The sequence below is a fragment of the Mytilus trossulus genome, chromosome 6 (genome assembly GCF_036588685.1).
Source record: "Mytilus trossulus isolate FHL-02 chromosome 6, PNRI_Mtr1.1.1.hap1, whole genome shotgun sequence".
In the NCBI taxonomy this organism is placed as follows: domain Eukaryota; kingdom Metazoa; phylum Mollusca; class Bivalvia; order Mytilida; family Mytilidae; genus Mytilus; species Mytilus trossulus.
The window spans coordinates 44381274-44396981 of NC_086378.1; the positions used below are offsets into that span (position 1 = coordinate 44381274).

Here is a 15708-nt window from a genome sequence, read left to right on the forward strand (position 1 = left end):
TCGGGACGTATAAATGAATTGAAAGATACATATCAGGACGCATACATGAAAAGAAAGGTGCATATCGGGACGCAGCAATGAATAGAAGGTTGCATATGGGACGCATAAATGAAAAGAAAGGTGCATATCGGGATGCATAAATGTAAAGAAAGGTGCATATCGGGACGCATAAATGAATAGAAAGGTGCATATCGGGACGTATACATGAATAGAAAGGTGCATATCGGGACGCATTAATGAATAGAACGGTGCATATCGGGACGTATAGATGTATAGATAGGTTAGTAAATGGACAAATCATTATTGACTACACTAGATTTAAAAAAAAAAACGTTTCATTTCAAATTTTATGTGTCCGTTGCGCTTTTCTGGATAACATTTCATCAGGAACATTCGAAGTCTAATATTTGAAAGCCAATGATGGCTTGTGTGAGAATGAAAGTTAAAGTGCAACATGACCAATTAAGACCTAAAAATCCATCTTAGGACAAATTTTCCTTAGTGAGTTGATATTATTTTCTTTCTTATTTGAAATTAATAAACAGACAATTTTCCAAAGGTTTGTTATAAACTAAGTCAGTACAGACATACTGTACTGCTGACATTAATTGGTATATTCGGTTTTAAAAGGCGTACATGCATATTTTTGCAAGCTGGTTGCTTTTCTGTTCTTTTTTTAAGTACTTTTCCTTTATTTTCTAACCATATTGCGTCATAAATATTATTTCTGCATTTTCAAAAGATGATAAAATTATAAACATGCAAGCTGCTGATATCTTTACGCGTTTGTTATATAAAATGCTGATAAAATATCTCACAGTAGATATCAAATATTAAAGAAAGTATTTAAGGTTAACAATGTTACCAAAAATTTAACGTGCAGTGAGTCGAAAAATTGACATTTCGTAAATGCTTTAACTTCAAATGGTTTCAATTCAAATACAAAACAAGATTGCATTTGCTCAATTCGATAAGTCTGATGTGTTGGCGCGCAGTATGAAAAGAAGTAATTTTCATAAAGATATATGTTTGTTCATCAAAAGAAAATAATCCCTCGGAATAAATTGAGTAGAAAATAAAATAAAGAATATGAGATGAAAATAGATAACGACAGCCTGCTAACGAATTTCAATGACACGCCCACCATATATAAATATATATATTTATTAGAACCGCTTTTTGATTAAGTTTTACTCTGTAGTGTTAAAGTGGATGATAAGGTAAGATTATGTTGAAGACTTAAAAAGCAAAGGACTTAAAAGAAATATAAGCAACCTGATAGAAACCAGAAATTTCTCAGTGTATTAATAGTGAATGTATAACTTGTTTTTTTAATATGTTTTATTCAAAAATAGGATGGATATATTTAAAACTTTAACATCTTCTTTAATTTGTTTAAAAAGTAGTAAATAATTAAGACAATTGAAATAATAGAAACTGGTAATACATATATTTTAGTAACTCTGTACACATTGTGAACTTGTTTAAACAAACGAATGCAACGAAATAAAATGTTTCTCGCGAGGTTACAACTGGACTTTTTTTGTACATGTTGGTTAGTTTAAACAATATTTATTCAGATAAATCAACATTAAACGATATTATACAAATGAAATAATATTAAGGATTTAGAAACAAGCATTTTGCTTTTACAATTCGGTACATAAATATAAATACTGGCATGCACTGTGATAAATATATGAAAATGAAAAAGGTGAAAGAAGTAAAAAAATATTAATGAGAAAAATAAACATGCTGGTTAATGATGAATATGTATGTATTTCTATTTATGGTTTATAATTGTGACTTGGATGAATAGTTGTCTCGTTGGCCCTCATACCACATATTCCTATATCTTCATAAAGTAACATAATTTATGTTCGCAGCTACTTAACCCTTGAGATGGACATCTCGAGAGAAATGGCTTAAAATTCATCAGACAGTCCATGAACAGAGAGAGAGAGAGAAACGTCTGATTGCTTTGCATATTTGGCGCAAACGGATTTCTCTATTTTACCCATTTTAATAAGTCTTTCAATGCTGTCAATCAATTTTTTTTAAATATAACACTCATTGAAAAAGTCTGGATTCAGAATATTTGATTTTGTTATCTGAACAGAATACTTTTTTGATCAAAATGGCGATAAGAATATTTTTTTAGTTTGAAACTATAACCCATCTTGAAGTTAAATGGTTGTTCCTTTAGTTTTAGAAATAAGTTAAATCTAGAAAATGGTAGCTATATCAAAAACTCCTACATTATTTCCCAAGTCATCTTTAGTTGCTTACTTAAATTGTTTAAGGAATGATTTACTTCGCAATTTGTCTTGCTATTCATGTTATAACTGTCGTGATGAAAGTAATTCCTATACTAGCGAAGCGGGAACTTTTCGTCAGTATAAACTTGTGCATGAAATGGAGGTTTTGAAAGACGATCCCCAACAGCGACGAAAACCGTTTCATCGAATTAATAAAATCCGGGATTATATTAGCCGTTTTCGCGGACGATCCAGGAGTAGATTACTATATTTCAAAATATATATCAAAAGTTGAACAATTTAAACAAGCAACTAAAGATGACTTGGGAAATAATTATCAAGCCAAGATTCAAGTAATTGAAGGGGTGTATTTCGACAAATTATGTGCCCGGGAAAATAAAATTCTATTCAAATTTAACCAACTTGAAGGTTAAAAATGTTTCGATTTACTTGCAGAGTGTCAGATATATTTGTATTGGGGTTGAATTAAGATATAGAAATTTTACAATGACAGATGACATGCACCTTTAAAGTCTAACATCCTATGATAAAAGTTTTGTACATCTAAACAATTTTTTTTTTTAAACCGTATACATGTACATGTACTTTCGTCCCATTTTCCCTTCCTACATTACTTGCAACAGTAGTTGCATTTTTAATTGAGATAACTTAAAGGGGTATACATTATTGAATCGATTTCCGCAACTTGAGGTAATTTATGAAATAAATCGAAGTCAAAAACCCTCTTCGACGTCGCATTATTTGAGTGTAACATCGTGTTGTAGGAACATTGGGCACTTTTGAAAGTAGAAAAAGAGCAATCAATACTTCAATTCACCCTTATTACAAGAAGGCAAGTAGTATGTGCTAATTTGAAGGGGGTGGACAGAGGTGACCAACAACCTGGTCATGAAAATATGCTTTTATTTACGTGTGTGTACATATATATTTCATTTAATTTCTTACATATAAAAATAGTGTCTTATGAAAGGGAAAACGGCTTTCTTTGCAATTTGTATGTTGTTGTAAGTAAAATGAAAATATTAATATAGCGCTAAATTAAAACATGCTTTATTTGTTCAAAAAGTATACATGCATATTATACATTACATATACTATCGAAGGTATATTTTTTTCTTCTTTTTTTTTGGACTCAAAAATGAATCATCCATTATTTCTATATCTAAAACCTGCTTACACTTTTTTTTGTCTATCTGATGAGTTAACTTGAAGCCTTTTTCAACTGATTTTTATAGTTCGTTTCTTATGTTGTACTGTTATACCATTGTCCCAGGTTAGGGAGAGGGTTGTGATCCCGCTAACATGTTTAACCCCGCCACATTATTGATGTATGTGCCTGTCCCAAGTCAGGAGCCTGTAAATCAGTGGTTGTCGTTTGTTTATGTGTTACATATTTGTTTTTCGTTCATTTTTTTACATAAATAATGCCGTTAGTTTTCTCGTTTGCATTGTTTTACATTGTCTTATCGGGGCCTTTTATAGCTGACTATGCGGTATGGGCTTTGCTCATTGTTGAAGGCCGTACGTTGACATATAGTTGTTAATGTCTGTGTCATTTTGGTCTTTTGTGGATAGTTGTCTCATTGGCAATCATACCACATCTTCTTTTTTATATATTAATAATAATTGTTTCTCAAAAACAACCGGGAATTCACGGTGTTATGGAAAAAAAACATTCTCCAGGAAAAGTGGAATTTCCAACTTTCGAATAATTTGCACTTATATATTATATATGGTATTTATATATTTACTTGCAGATACACCATAGAGTACAATGAACAAGTTTTTAATTTTGTCTACATTGGTAGCGCTGGTTTCTGCTGTTTCTAAAGACGAATGCCATGGTAAGTTTAAAAATATTTCAAGGAATCGAAATAATATTAAAAAAAAGATACATAACAATTCATATACAGAGACAAAAAAATTGTAGACAAAATGAAAAACGAGATATGAAATCAAGGGGAGAAGAACAGACTCGTGCGGAAGAAAAACACTCAACCTTATAAGCATTTATAAAAACGACAATTGGGAACAGAACAAATATAATAGTTTAACACAGTGTACACCGTAAATGTAAAAATCTTAATCAAAATCAACGTCACACAAGTTAGTAGGTTAAAAGTCTAAGATTAGTTTTTTTAATGACCTGACACGTGTGATTTTTAATTTTGTATTATTTTGTTTTAAATTTATGAATTGGTAAATTAACTGTACATCTTTCTTTATTCCGAGATTTTTTTGCAGAAAAAGTTTGAAATAGCTCCCAATAAATGGACTTCCATGAATTTCATTCGGAATACACTTTAGAAGTCTTATACATGTACCGTATGTTTATAGGCGCAGAAAAATGTTTGCTTACTGTAGAGGATCAAAATATCAGCGAGTGTGTGGACAAATTATCAGTGAAGACTGTAGATTGTGCGACGTACTTCTGTGACAACGATCTCTCAATAAAAATTACAGAAATAAGTAAGTACTGTTTTAAAAACTAACTTGATCCACCAACCACTCGGTGGCATTACCGAAATATGACGCAGAAGTCACAAAATTTGTCAACTCTTAAATATAATATTATACAATTATAGCCTTTATAAGATAATATATTTGACTAGAAAGAAGTATATTGATTGAGAGCGATGTCCGATATCGATCTACTATTTGAGGTCGATATAATACAATTATAGCATTTGTATAACGGGTCGATACAAGGATATATGGACATGAAGAAAGTATATTGACCGAGGACGAAGTCCGAGATTGGTATACTTTTTTGGTCGATATGTCCTGAATGGACCTCGTACAATGGCTATTATTATTTTTTTCCGGCCAAATTTGTATCAAAATCGTTAGTGCATTATATTCTTTTTTTATCGATCAACTGATTTTGTTGGAATTTAATGGGTACCTTATTGCAATTGTCATTTTGACAATATCAACATATTAATTAAAAAAATATTTCAATATGTTTTATTTTTTTTTGGAACATCTTACCTGTCTTATGTATTTGTACATTTTATTTTCATAAATAAACACTTTTTAAAAACTTTTAACAATATCACGAAATTCGTTAGATTACGTCACAAACTATATTGTTTTTTATAATTATACTTCGTCCCCGGTAGTATAATCTGAACAGGTCCGTGTATATAACGTACTGATCTTGTCAAAGGTCCATAATATTACAAACTGATATAAATTAATACAACTCGATTGAAACAATAATTTTCATTGCACGCTTAACGAATTTCTTGATACGGTTATGTTCCAAGGTCCGGTCCGTAACTAAGGAAAGCCACCATTTTGTATTCTAATATGTGTTTGTCATTGTTATTCCTGAAAAATAAGCAAATAAGTTTAAAGATTTAAGAACTTAGGAATTTGTTAAACCTCCAATAAAAAATAGGACTATCTGCATTCTGAAAATGTTTTATAAATATTGTTTATTAATATAATTGTTTAGATAACAATTCTTTTGTTTTGCAGAATGTAAATACGAGGGCCAATGTGTAAGTGATGGAGTTGTAAGGAAAAACACAACAACATGTGCAACATTCAAATGCAAAACAAGTTCAAATGTTGTAGGCGACGTGACACATTACAAATCTTCAATGGTGATCATTAAAAGAGGTAAGAATCATTTAAGGTTACAAGAGCGCAATTATTCGTAATGCATTCCGAAGGGTACCATTGGTGTTCTATGACATATTTCACGAAGACTACACATACTAGCGAAAAGTGGTAACAGTCCGTATTACTAAATAAACCAGCGTTGCATAACATTAAAATAGAAATTTGGTCATGGGCCAAAAGCTTACTCAAAACGCAGTTGAAAAACCAGGTCATTTGTTTTCGTTAAATAGAAAGGAAAATTTGTAATGGCTCCTACGTGCATATATTGAATATATTTTCTATACTTTTTGAAATATCAATTGATTATTCAAACCTAATGGAATAAGATCAGGATTAAGAGTTATTCGGATCCTCTACCATCCAATCAAAAGCCGTGCAAGATTCTATTCTGAGTACAATCTTAAGAATTGTCCATCGGAAATCCTGGGTGAATCCTCTTCTCTTCTTCTTTGGTCTCGGTGTGTATACTGGATTAAAGTCTATCAAAAGCAAAAACATGTCGGGTTGTATGACAGATAAAAGGATCCATTAAGCAAAAACATGTCTAGCGTGTATGCCAGATTTTAGGCTTCCAAAAGCAAAAGCATGTGGCGTGTTTGTCAGATTAAAGGCTTTCAAAAGCAAAATATGTCTGGCATGTATACCGGATCTAAGGCTTCCAAAAGCAAAACATGTCTGTCGTGTATACCGGATTATAGACTTTCAAAATTAAAACATGTCTGGCGTGTATACTTGATTAAAGGCTTTCAAAAGCAAAAATAAATCCAATACGAATTGTAAATTTCCAATAATTTGAACTATATAATTGCCGGTCAAGTAGATATACGTTTTATTATTTGAATGTATATTTACATTGATCATTATCTATATTTTCCTCCACAGAATGTCCAAATCCCCGGTTTCTTTATGAACCAGATGCAAACGACTACTTTTGTATCGGGGTTGGTAGATATAGAAGAGACCGTGAGATATGTGTACAGTATGACTGTCTTAGTATGACAGATGCCGCTGGTACTGTTACTGGAATGAAGGTCGAAGCGAAGCATTATGGTAAGATCAAACAATATGTAAAGATTTCTTAGCAATCGTAACCCCAACTTCCCCTCTCAACCCAACCACAAACAATTTGATTTAAGTATTTTATGCTGCATTGATCGCTTAATGTCGTACCTACCGATTTAATCATCGTTGATTGGTCGTAGTTAGAAAACAACAAGTATGATTAAAAATGTATTCTCAGTCGAAATTGTATGTTTATGTCCTGCTTGGTTTTTTAATTTAGGATGCTGAATGCATGTTCCAGCGGTTTTGTATGACCAGCCTATTTGACCCAATTCATACTTTCTCGCAGTACCTTTAGATTTTGCAAAAACAAAAATGCATGGACCAGTCAATTTCAGCTTTTAATAGTTTTTTTTTTTGCTTGTTAAGGATGTGTTAATCCAAGACGAGGCGAACCCAACCAGTATATGTGTATTAATGAAAATGTATACAGAAGGACATTCAGTAACTGCCAGAAGCATACATGCATTGCTGACGAACAAGAAGGAAAGAAAATCTTAAAACTAAAAACAGAAGTGTATGGTAATTAGATTTTTTTTCGACTCGTCGTCTGATTAATACTTATCATCATCAGTATGCCGGTAGCAATCCCGTGAAGCTAAAGTGGTTCACCTTTCTGTGGGGCGATACAAAAGAGCTAGCTGACCTGCTATGATATATATAGTTTGATAGCGAAGCTCGAATCAAATATGGAATTAACTGACACTATATATCGTATTAGCTATATATAGGTCAATAGGACACTGTGTTTCGCATTTATCTTTTCGTGTATCTTTTAACACATGTGGAATTTAGACAAGCCTATCAAATATAAGGAATGTATATCAACATAAAATCTATTTCAAATAGTATATACAAAACAAATTCCAAAAATAACAACTTAAAATTGAGAATGGAAATGGGGAATGTGACAAAGAGACAACAACCCGACCAAATAACAGCAGAAGGTCACCAACAGGTCTTTAATGTAGCGGGAAATTCCCGCACCCGGAGGCGTCCTTCAGCTGGCCCCTAAACAAATATATACTAGTTCAGTGATAAAGCCTACAACTATGTTTCTGCATTTAATTTCAAACGTTTCTTCATCTGTTGTCTGAGGGAAACGTTTTAGATTTTGTTCTCTCTCGAAGTATATATACTACATGTTACTGTGTAGTACAATATTCCAGCCCCTCGAACTCTATATCAAATATACAGGATCTTCACTTGGTAATCAATGTATCCCAGACATGTATAGAAGGAAAGACCAAAACTCGTATTATCTAACAACACATGCGAGACTAAATAGAATATTATGAGTAAAGATTATAATTATAATTTATATTAACAACAAAGAAAGTATTAGGGACAACAATTAAAACAAATCCGTGTACACAACTATAAATTACATTTAACCATTTTTTTGTTGAATCAAAATGAATTCAAGTATTTTGAATATCTCTATCAGTTGACATGACAATATTTTTTATTTAATCGAATTGAAAGATATAGAGTTTTAGAATTGTATCTGTCATACAGGAAATTTGACAATAGCCGGAAAGAGCAGACATTTTATAAAAATTGAATATGGAATTACATGTCAGAACGTTGTCTCGTTATTTTATTCAAATGTTCTAGATTACACTCGTATTCAAGTTTCACACCATTTTCCTACATGTATTTCTTATATAGAACTGGAAGTGATGAGAAATTAAATTGTAAATTAATTGTTTATATTTGCACATTGTTATGATTAGGGTGTCTACATAATGACACATGTGTCTTAGATGGTGCTAAGATCGATGGTGAACAGGAGTGTACAGTAAAACAATGCAATGTTAAACAACTGAACGCAACGCATTTCTCGAATTCATTTGACATGGCCGAAATCAGTAAGTTTTAGTATCATTTAAGACATCACTGGAAGTGATATGTACGTCAAAAAGGGGATACAATGTCAAATAATATCAAAAAGATAACTATTTAATATACGTTAGACAAAGTAGTATCAAAGAAAATAACGTAACACATGCAGGTAAATACTTTTTTTTCTTCTCAAAGACGTGTTATTTGTAACACTATATATGTATTATATACTACAAGCGAAACTAACAAGTATATTATCAGTAAAGATAACGCAATAATTTATTAATATATTGACAACAAAGCAAGTATTCGGGACAAAAATTTAAAAAAAAACCGTGTATACAACTATTAATTACGTTTAATCATTTTATTGTTGAATCAAGATGAATCAAAGTAGTTTGAATAAATTTATCAATTGGCATGACAATTGTTTTTTTTTATTTAATCGAATTGAAAATGTGTAAGAGTTATAGAATTGTATTTGTCATAAAGGAAATTTGACAAAAGCTGTAAAGAGCCCAAATTTTATAAAGATTGAATATGGAATTTAAATATCAGTACGTTGTCTCGTTATTTCAAATGTTCTAGATTGCACTTGTATTTTAATTTCACCATTTTCCAATATGTTTCTCTTATATAAAAGAGAAAGTGATGAGAAATTAAACTGTTAAATAATTGTTTATATTTGTACATTGTTTTGATATTAAGAATGTCCACATGAAGACACATGCGTCTTAGATGGTGTAAAGATTGATGATGAAGAGAAGTGTACAGTACTACAATGCAATGCTAAACAAATAAACGCAACGCATTACTCGAACTCGTTTGGCACAGTCGAAGCCAGTAAGTTTAAGCATCATTTATTTTATAAGAGGGACGAAAATAAGATACCAGAGGGACAGTCAAACACATAGTTCGTAAATAAACTGACAACGCCCTGCTCAAAACGAAAGACAAGCAGACAATTAATAGAACACATGACACAAAATAGAAAACTAACAAAAAAGCAACACGAGCCCTATATGAAGGTTGAAGCGATACGTCAAAAAAGGGGATATGATGTTAAATAATATCAGAAAGATAACAATTTAATTTATCTTAGACAAAATACCGCCAAAGAAAATTACGTACAAAGGTAAAAACATTCTTTTTCTCTTAAAGACGTGTTATTTTGTAACACTATATATATATATAGAGAGAGTATAGCCGGAAAAAGCAGAAATTTCATAAAGATTGAAATGGATTTAAATATTAGTACGTTATCTCGTTTTCCTGAATGATCTAGATTGCACTCGTATCTAGCTTTCACAATTTTCCTACATGTATCTCGTAAACAGAAGTGATGAGAAATTGAACTGTAAATTAATTGTTCATATTTGCACATTGTTTTAGAATGTCGGCATGGAGACACATGCGTCTTAGATGGTGCTAAGATCGCTGGTGAAAAGAAGTGTACAGTGCAACAATGCAATGTTCAAAAAGTAAACGGAATGTTTCACACGTCGTTTGAATTAGTTGAACTCAGTAAGTTTAAGCATAATTTAAAACATCACAAGAAAAAGAAAAATCACACAAATACTGAACTCCGAGGAAAATTAAATCGGAAAGTCTCTAATTACATGGCAAATTCAAATGACAAAACACATCTAATGAATGGACAACAACTGTCATGTTCCTGACTTGGTAAAGTTATGTAGAAAGGGGATAAAATGTCAAACAATATCAGAGAGATAACAATTTGATTTACCTTAGTAGAAATACCGCCATAGAAAATAACGTACACAGGTAATTTCAATAAATTTTGTAGTTCGGTTTACAATGACGTTTGAAGGCTGGTTCTCTACCTTGCAACATACGGGTATCTCAGAGCATGGAATCAGTCTGTGGAGTACGAACATATATATTACAAAATAAATAGTTTTGTTGTTCATAGTACGAGCACAGAAGTAAAAGTTTATCGTCATCTCAACAAATAATCAAAGGTAGAAAATATCAAAAATAGTGAGACGAGATATATAATTAAGTAAACAAAGTTAATAACAAAATGACATTAAAAACTTTCATGTATAAAGTAAAATCAAAAACATACTGAACTCAGAGGAAAATCAAATCGGAAAGTCCTTAATCATGGCAAAATTCAAATGACAAATGTATATTTCATTATAACCGTACTTTTATTTTACTGACAACAGTCGATGTAGTATAAATTACGTGCTTTTGATGGTCCTTTTGATTCTGTAGACAGTTTTTATTTTTCTACTCTTTACACTTCCACATCTTATCAAACAAAAGTTAGCCTATTCAATTCAATGGTCGTTTGGTAAATCTGAATGCATATATAATTTGCTGCAACTCACTTAAAACTTTTCTTCCAAAGAGAAAGGTAAATATGCTCGATTTATCACATATTTTGTACTGATATGTACATTTTTGCATGGCCAATAATAGCCGGAAGTCGAGGTTGGTTCTCAGCCCTCGGGGCCAATATCGATATCAGCCCTCGAAATCCATATCAAGCCCCCGAGTTTAACTTCCGGTAACCTGTCAATCAAAGACTATTTGTAAACAAGTTGAACACAATGAAAAGAAATTGAGAAAGTTACGAATATGCTGTAGAAGGAAAAAGTAGAAATCAACAGTGAAAATCACAAAAGTGTTCGTAAAATTTTGACGTCATAAAGAATTAAGAAAATATATAAAGTCACACTGGAATGATTAGGCTATATTATAGGATTATTCTTAAGCATTTATTATCATTTGTAATGTAACACTTTAAAGTTGTTTAATATTTGCAATTCTTAGAATTAATATATTTATAATTGTTAATTATTTCTGAAACTTTTCACAAAACGTTGTTTACCTATTGTGATACGAACTCTTTTTAACTAACAGTATTACATTTTTTTTATTATTTTTTTCGTTAAACATCTTTTTGATTTTTGAAGAAATATCAAACATAATTTGGTGTACTAAGCTATTTGTATTCTCTTGCTTAAAAATATGTGATAAATAGACTATTACATGTCATTTTTCATATGGTCCATGGTATCAGCCCACGACCCATATCAAGCCCTCGGGCTAAAGCCCTCTGGCTTGATATGGGAGTCTAGGGCTGATACCAGGCTAATATGGAAAATGCCATGTAATAATCTATACATACTTACTGGAGGTCACTGGGGAAGCTGTTGATTTCTCCTTTATAATATGTATGTACGTTTCGGCAGCAAAGTTTATTCACAGGTTGTAGGTATCCATATGGGCACTTATTGAAGCCCTTTAATAGCAGACTTGTTTTTGTACTGTTACGAATCACAGTTTAGGACCAAATATAGTAATGACCCGTCGTAATTGCATTTAATTGATAATTTCAACAACACTTACCGTTATCTTGATGATATGTTTTCGTTAAATAATCAAGAATTTATCAATATACTGGTGAAAGTCCCCAAGGAACTTATTTTAAATAAATCAAATCTAAACGTAAATAACTCTCCTTTCCTAGATTTAAATATTTTGGGTTTAAACGGAAAACTACATACTATAATTTACGACAAAAAACATGATTTGTCGTTACCTATTATTGTTAATTTTTCATCTTTAGATAATGATGTTCTTTTGGCACCATCCTTTGGTGTTTATATTTCATTGCTTGCTCGCTATGCCCGTGTCTGTTTCGACGTTTTTGATTTTAACGAACGTAATCTATGTATTAATGGTAAACACTATAACAAGATCATTGATTATTGTTTTTATTGGTACAACTATTGATTTTATTATCAGTTAATTAAAAGCAAACAAGATATAACTAGTATGTTATATAGTTTTACATATACACATTCGTGGATCTACAATCTGTCGATACCTGTATCTTGGCATTGCGCAAGGTCCTGTTTTTCTCTGATTGTTTATGACGTCTTTATAACGTCTTTATTAAGCAACACGACGGGTGCCACGTGTAGAGCAGGATCTGCTTACCCTTCCGGAGCACCTGAGATCACCCCTAGTTTTTGGTGAGGTTCGTGTTGTTTATTCTTTAGTTTTCTATGTTGTGTCATGTGTTCTATTGTTTTTCTGTTTGTCTTTTTCATTTTTAGCCATGGCGTTGTCAGTTTGTTTTAGATTTATGAGTTTTACTGTCCCTTTTGTATCTTTCGTCCCTCTTTTATACTAAATCCATTGGATGTTTGAAGTGTACGGATTGATAATTTAGTCTTAGATGCATGATTTTTTATCAATTGATAGTGGCTTTGATATTAATAAAATTAACGGTACCAATTCTCTTGCACCAGATGCGCATTTCAACAATACATGTCTCTTCAGTGATGCTCGTGGCCAAAATATTTGAAATCCGAAGCTTATATAAAGGATGAAGAGCTATAATCTAAAAGGTCCAAAAAGTATAGCCAAATCCGTGAAAGGAATCAGAGCTTTGCAAGAGGGAGAGACATTCCTTAATTTATAATAATTTCTAATATCTTGTAACAGCAAATCTTAATAACACAAAAATCCGTATTTTCATGCCAGTACCGAAGTACTGGCTACTGGGCTGGTGATACCTTCGGGGACTAATAGTCCACCAGCAGAGGCATCGATCCAGTAGTAGTAATAAAATTAACGGTACCAATTTTCTTGCAACAGATGCGCATTTCGACAATACATGTCTCTACAGTGATGCTCGTGGCCCAAATATTTGAAATCCAAAGCTTTTATAAAAGACGAAGAGCTATACTCCAAAAGGTTCAAAAAGTATAGCCAAATCCGTGAAAGGAATCAGAGCTTTGCAAGAGGGAGATACATTCCTTAATTTATAATAATTTCTAATATTTTGTTACAGCAAATTTTAATAACACAAAAAATCCGTATTTTCATGCCAGTCCTGAAGTGCTATCTAGCTGTCAGTTAACTACGAGTACTCTCAGATCTGTAACAGTTCCTAGTGTCTTTTTGTTGTTGTGATGTACAAGTACCCGGCCACGTTCACTTGCATGTTTGTCCATCTGATGAGTTAAGCCTTTTTCAACTGATTTTTATAGTTTGTTCTTATGTTGAACTGTTATACCATTGTCCCAGGTTAGGAGAGGGCTTGGATCCCGCAGACATGTTTAACCCCGCCACACCATGTGTGTATGTGCCTGTCCCAAATCAGGAGCCTGTAATTCAGTGGTTGTCATTTGTTTATGTGTTACATATTTGCTTTTCGTTCATTTTTTTAAATAAATAAGGCTGTTAGTTTTCTTGTTTGAATTGTTTTACATTGTCATTTCCGGCCTTTTATAGCTATAACTATGATGTATGGGATTTGCTCATTGTTGAAGGCCGTACGGTGACCGATAGTTGTGAATTTCTGTGTCATTTTGGTCTCTTGTGGAGAGTTGTCTCATATGTAATCAAACCACATCTTCTTTTTTTATATATAATTACATATTACATTACCTGTATTTTTCATAAGAATCCATCACTTTGATTGTTAGACAACGATCGTGACGCATTCTAGAAAATGATTATTTTTCTAATTAAAATGCACATTTAGGATAGCACGTGTTTTTCATGACAACTCCACAGCATTAGATATAAAAATTAAACAAAACCCTTAAAACAACCCATGATGACTTAAAAGTCTACGCATAACAGTGATTTTATAGAATGAAATGCTTTTCCTCTGACGTGAAAGGGTTTTAAACGCGTTAATCGTGCTCACATTTTTAGTATGAAGCGGTTCATACAAATGGTTTAATCGACGCATTAGCATTAAAAAAAATTACACACAGAAGCATTCATACAGTGAAATTATGAAAAAAATAATTACATCTTTATGCGACAATTATTAGAGTTCGAACTTTATCAAGTCATTGGAAGTCAAGGAATCTGATGTAAAGTAGTTGTCGTTTGTTTATGTGATTTATACGTGTTTCTCGTTTCTCGTTTTTTATATAGATTATACCTTTAGTTTTCCCGTTTGAATGGTTTTACACTAGTAATTTTGGGGTTCTATATAGCTTGTTGTTCAGTGTGAGTCAAAGCTCCGTGTTGAAGACCGTTCATTAACCTATAATGGTTTACTTTTATAAATTGTTATTTGGATGGAGAGTTGTCTCATTTGCACTCACACCCCATCTTCTTATATCTATTTGTTTTTTTACGCTTCTATTTTTTTTATGATAACAACGTCACAAATAACACATGTTGTCGTTGATATTGCGTTCATTTTCCGTTTTTTTTTAATTTTTCTATTTTGTTATTTGATTATTGCATTGTATTGAGCAATGTAGGTATCTACACCATGAACTAGTAGCCAACGTAAATATCTTAATATTTGTTTTTATGAAAGTTAAACGAGCCAAAATAATTTTAGTTGAGGTGTTTGGTACCATCTTAAATTGAAGCAACTGAAGCTCAAAATGTGTTTTTATTACAGAATGTGAAGACATGAATGGAGATTGTCATGGTGATCAAGAGACCTTACCATATCAGATAAAAGATAAGGTTTACAACTGCAAATGTAATATCAGTTTTGCGGACAAGACAATTAGCTACACTGAGTGTAGGCCTATGTCCTAATCATGATAATACCAATACAGCAGGACAATTATGTTTCAGAAAATAAAACCTGCTGCAAAATAATGATATTGGAGTTGTTTTTATATGTTGCAAATGAAATTACAATTGATTTGTTTATATTTCGTTGCGTCTGAATTGCTCTTATGAATTCACCTTCATAAAGAAGCGCACAAACCCATACTTTGAATTTGCTGACAACAATCGCAAGTCATTCTAAAATTAAACCATATCAGCACGTGCTAACCGTGTTAATGACACAACGATGCTTAGGAAATAAAGAATGCTTTTCATCAGACAGAACTCCTAAAAAAGATTACAGTTATGTGTCATATTT

At 32.0% G+C, this 15708-nt stretch overlaps 1 protein-coding gene across 1 annotated transcript; it reads left to right on the forward strand.

The window, feature by feature from the left end:
* Nucleotides 1-1133: 1133 nt before the first annotated feature.
* LOC134723439 (uncharacterized) lies at nucleotides 1134-15440 on the forward strand. The gene is made up of 10 exons (XM_063587052.1): nucleotides 1134-1220; nucleotides 4037-4123; nucleotides 4617-4748; nucleotides 5763-5906; nucleotides 6792-6959; nucleotides 7341-7493; nucleotides 8708-8842; nucleotides 9525-9659; nucleotides 10209-10340; nucleotides 15232-15440. The coding sequence occupies exons 2-10, from the start codon at nucleotides 4054-4056 to the stop codon at nucleotides 15372-15374; spliced, it is 1212 nt and encodes a 403-aa protein (XP_063443122.1). The 5' UTR covers nucleotides 1134-1220; nucleotides 4037-4053; the 3' UTR covers nucleotides 15375-15440.
* The last annotated feature ends 268 nt before the right edge of the window (nucleotides 15441-15708 follow it).

Bases quoted from the DNA above. Each gene is read 5' to 3' on its own strand.
- LOC134723439 (XM_063587052.1), top strand. From the start codon at position 4,054: ATGAACAAGTTTTTAATTTTGTCTACATTGGTAGCGCTGGTTTCTGCT. The intron at 4,749-5,762 runs GTAAGTACTGTT...TTTGTTTTGCAG, and splicing joins AATAAAAATTACAGAAATAA to AATGTAAATACGAGGGCCAA. The intron at 8,843-9,524 runs GTAAGTTTTAGT...TTTGATATTAAG, and splicing joins ATTTGACATGGCCGAAATCA to AATGTCCACATGAAGACACA.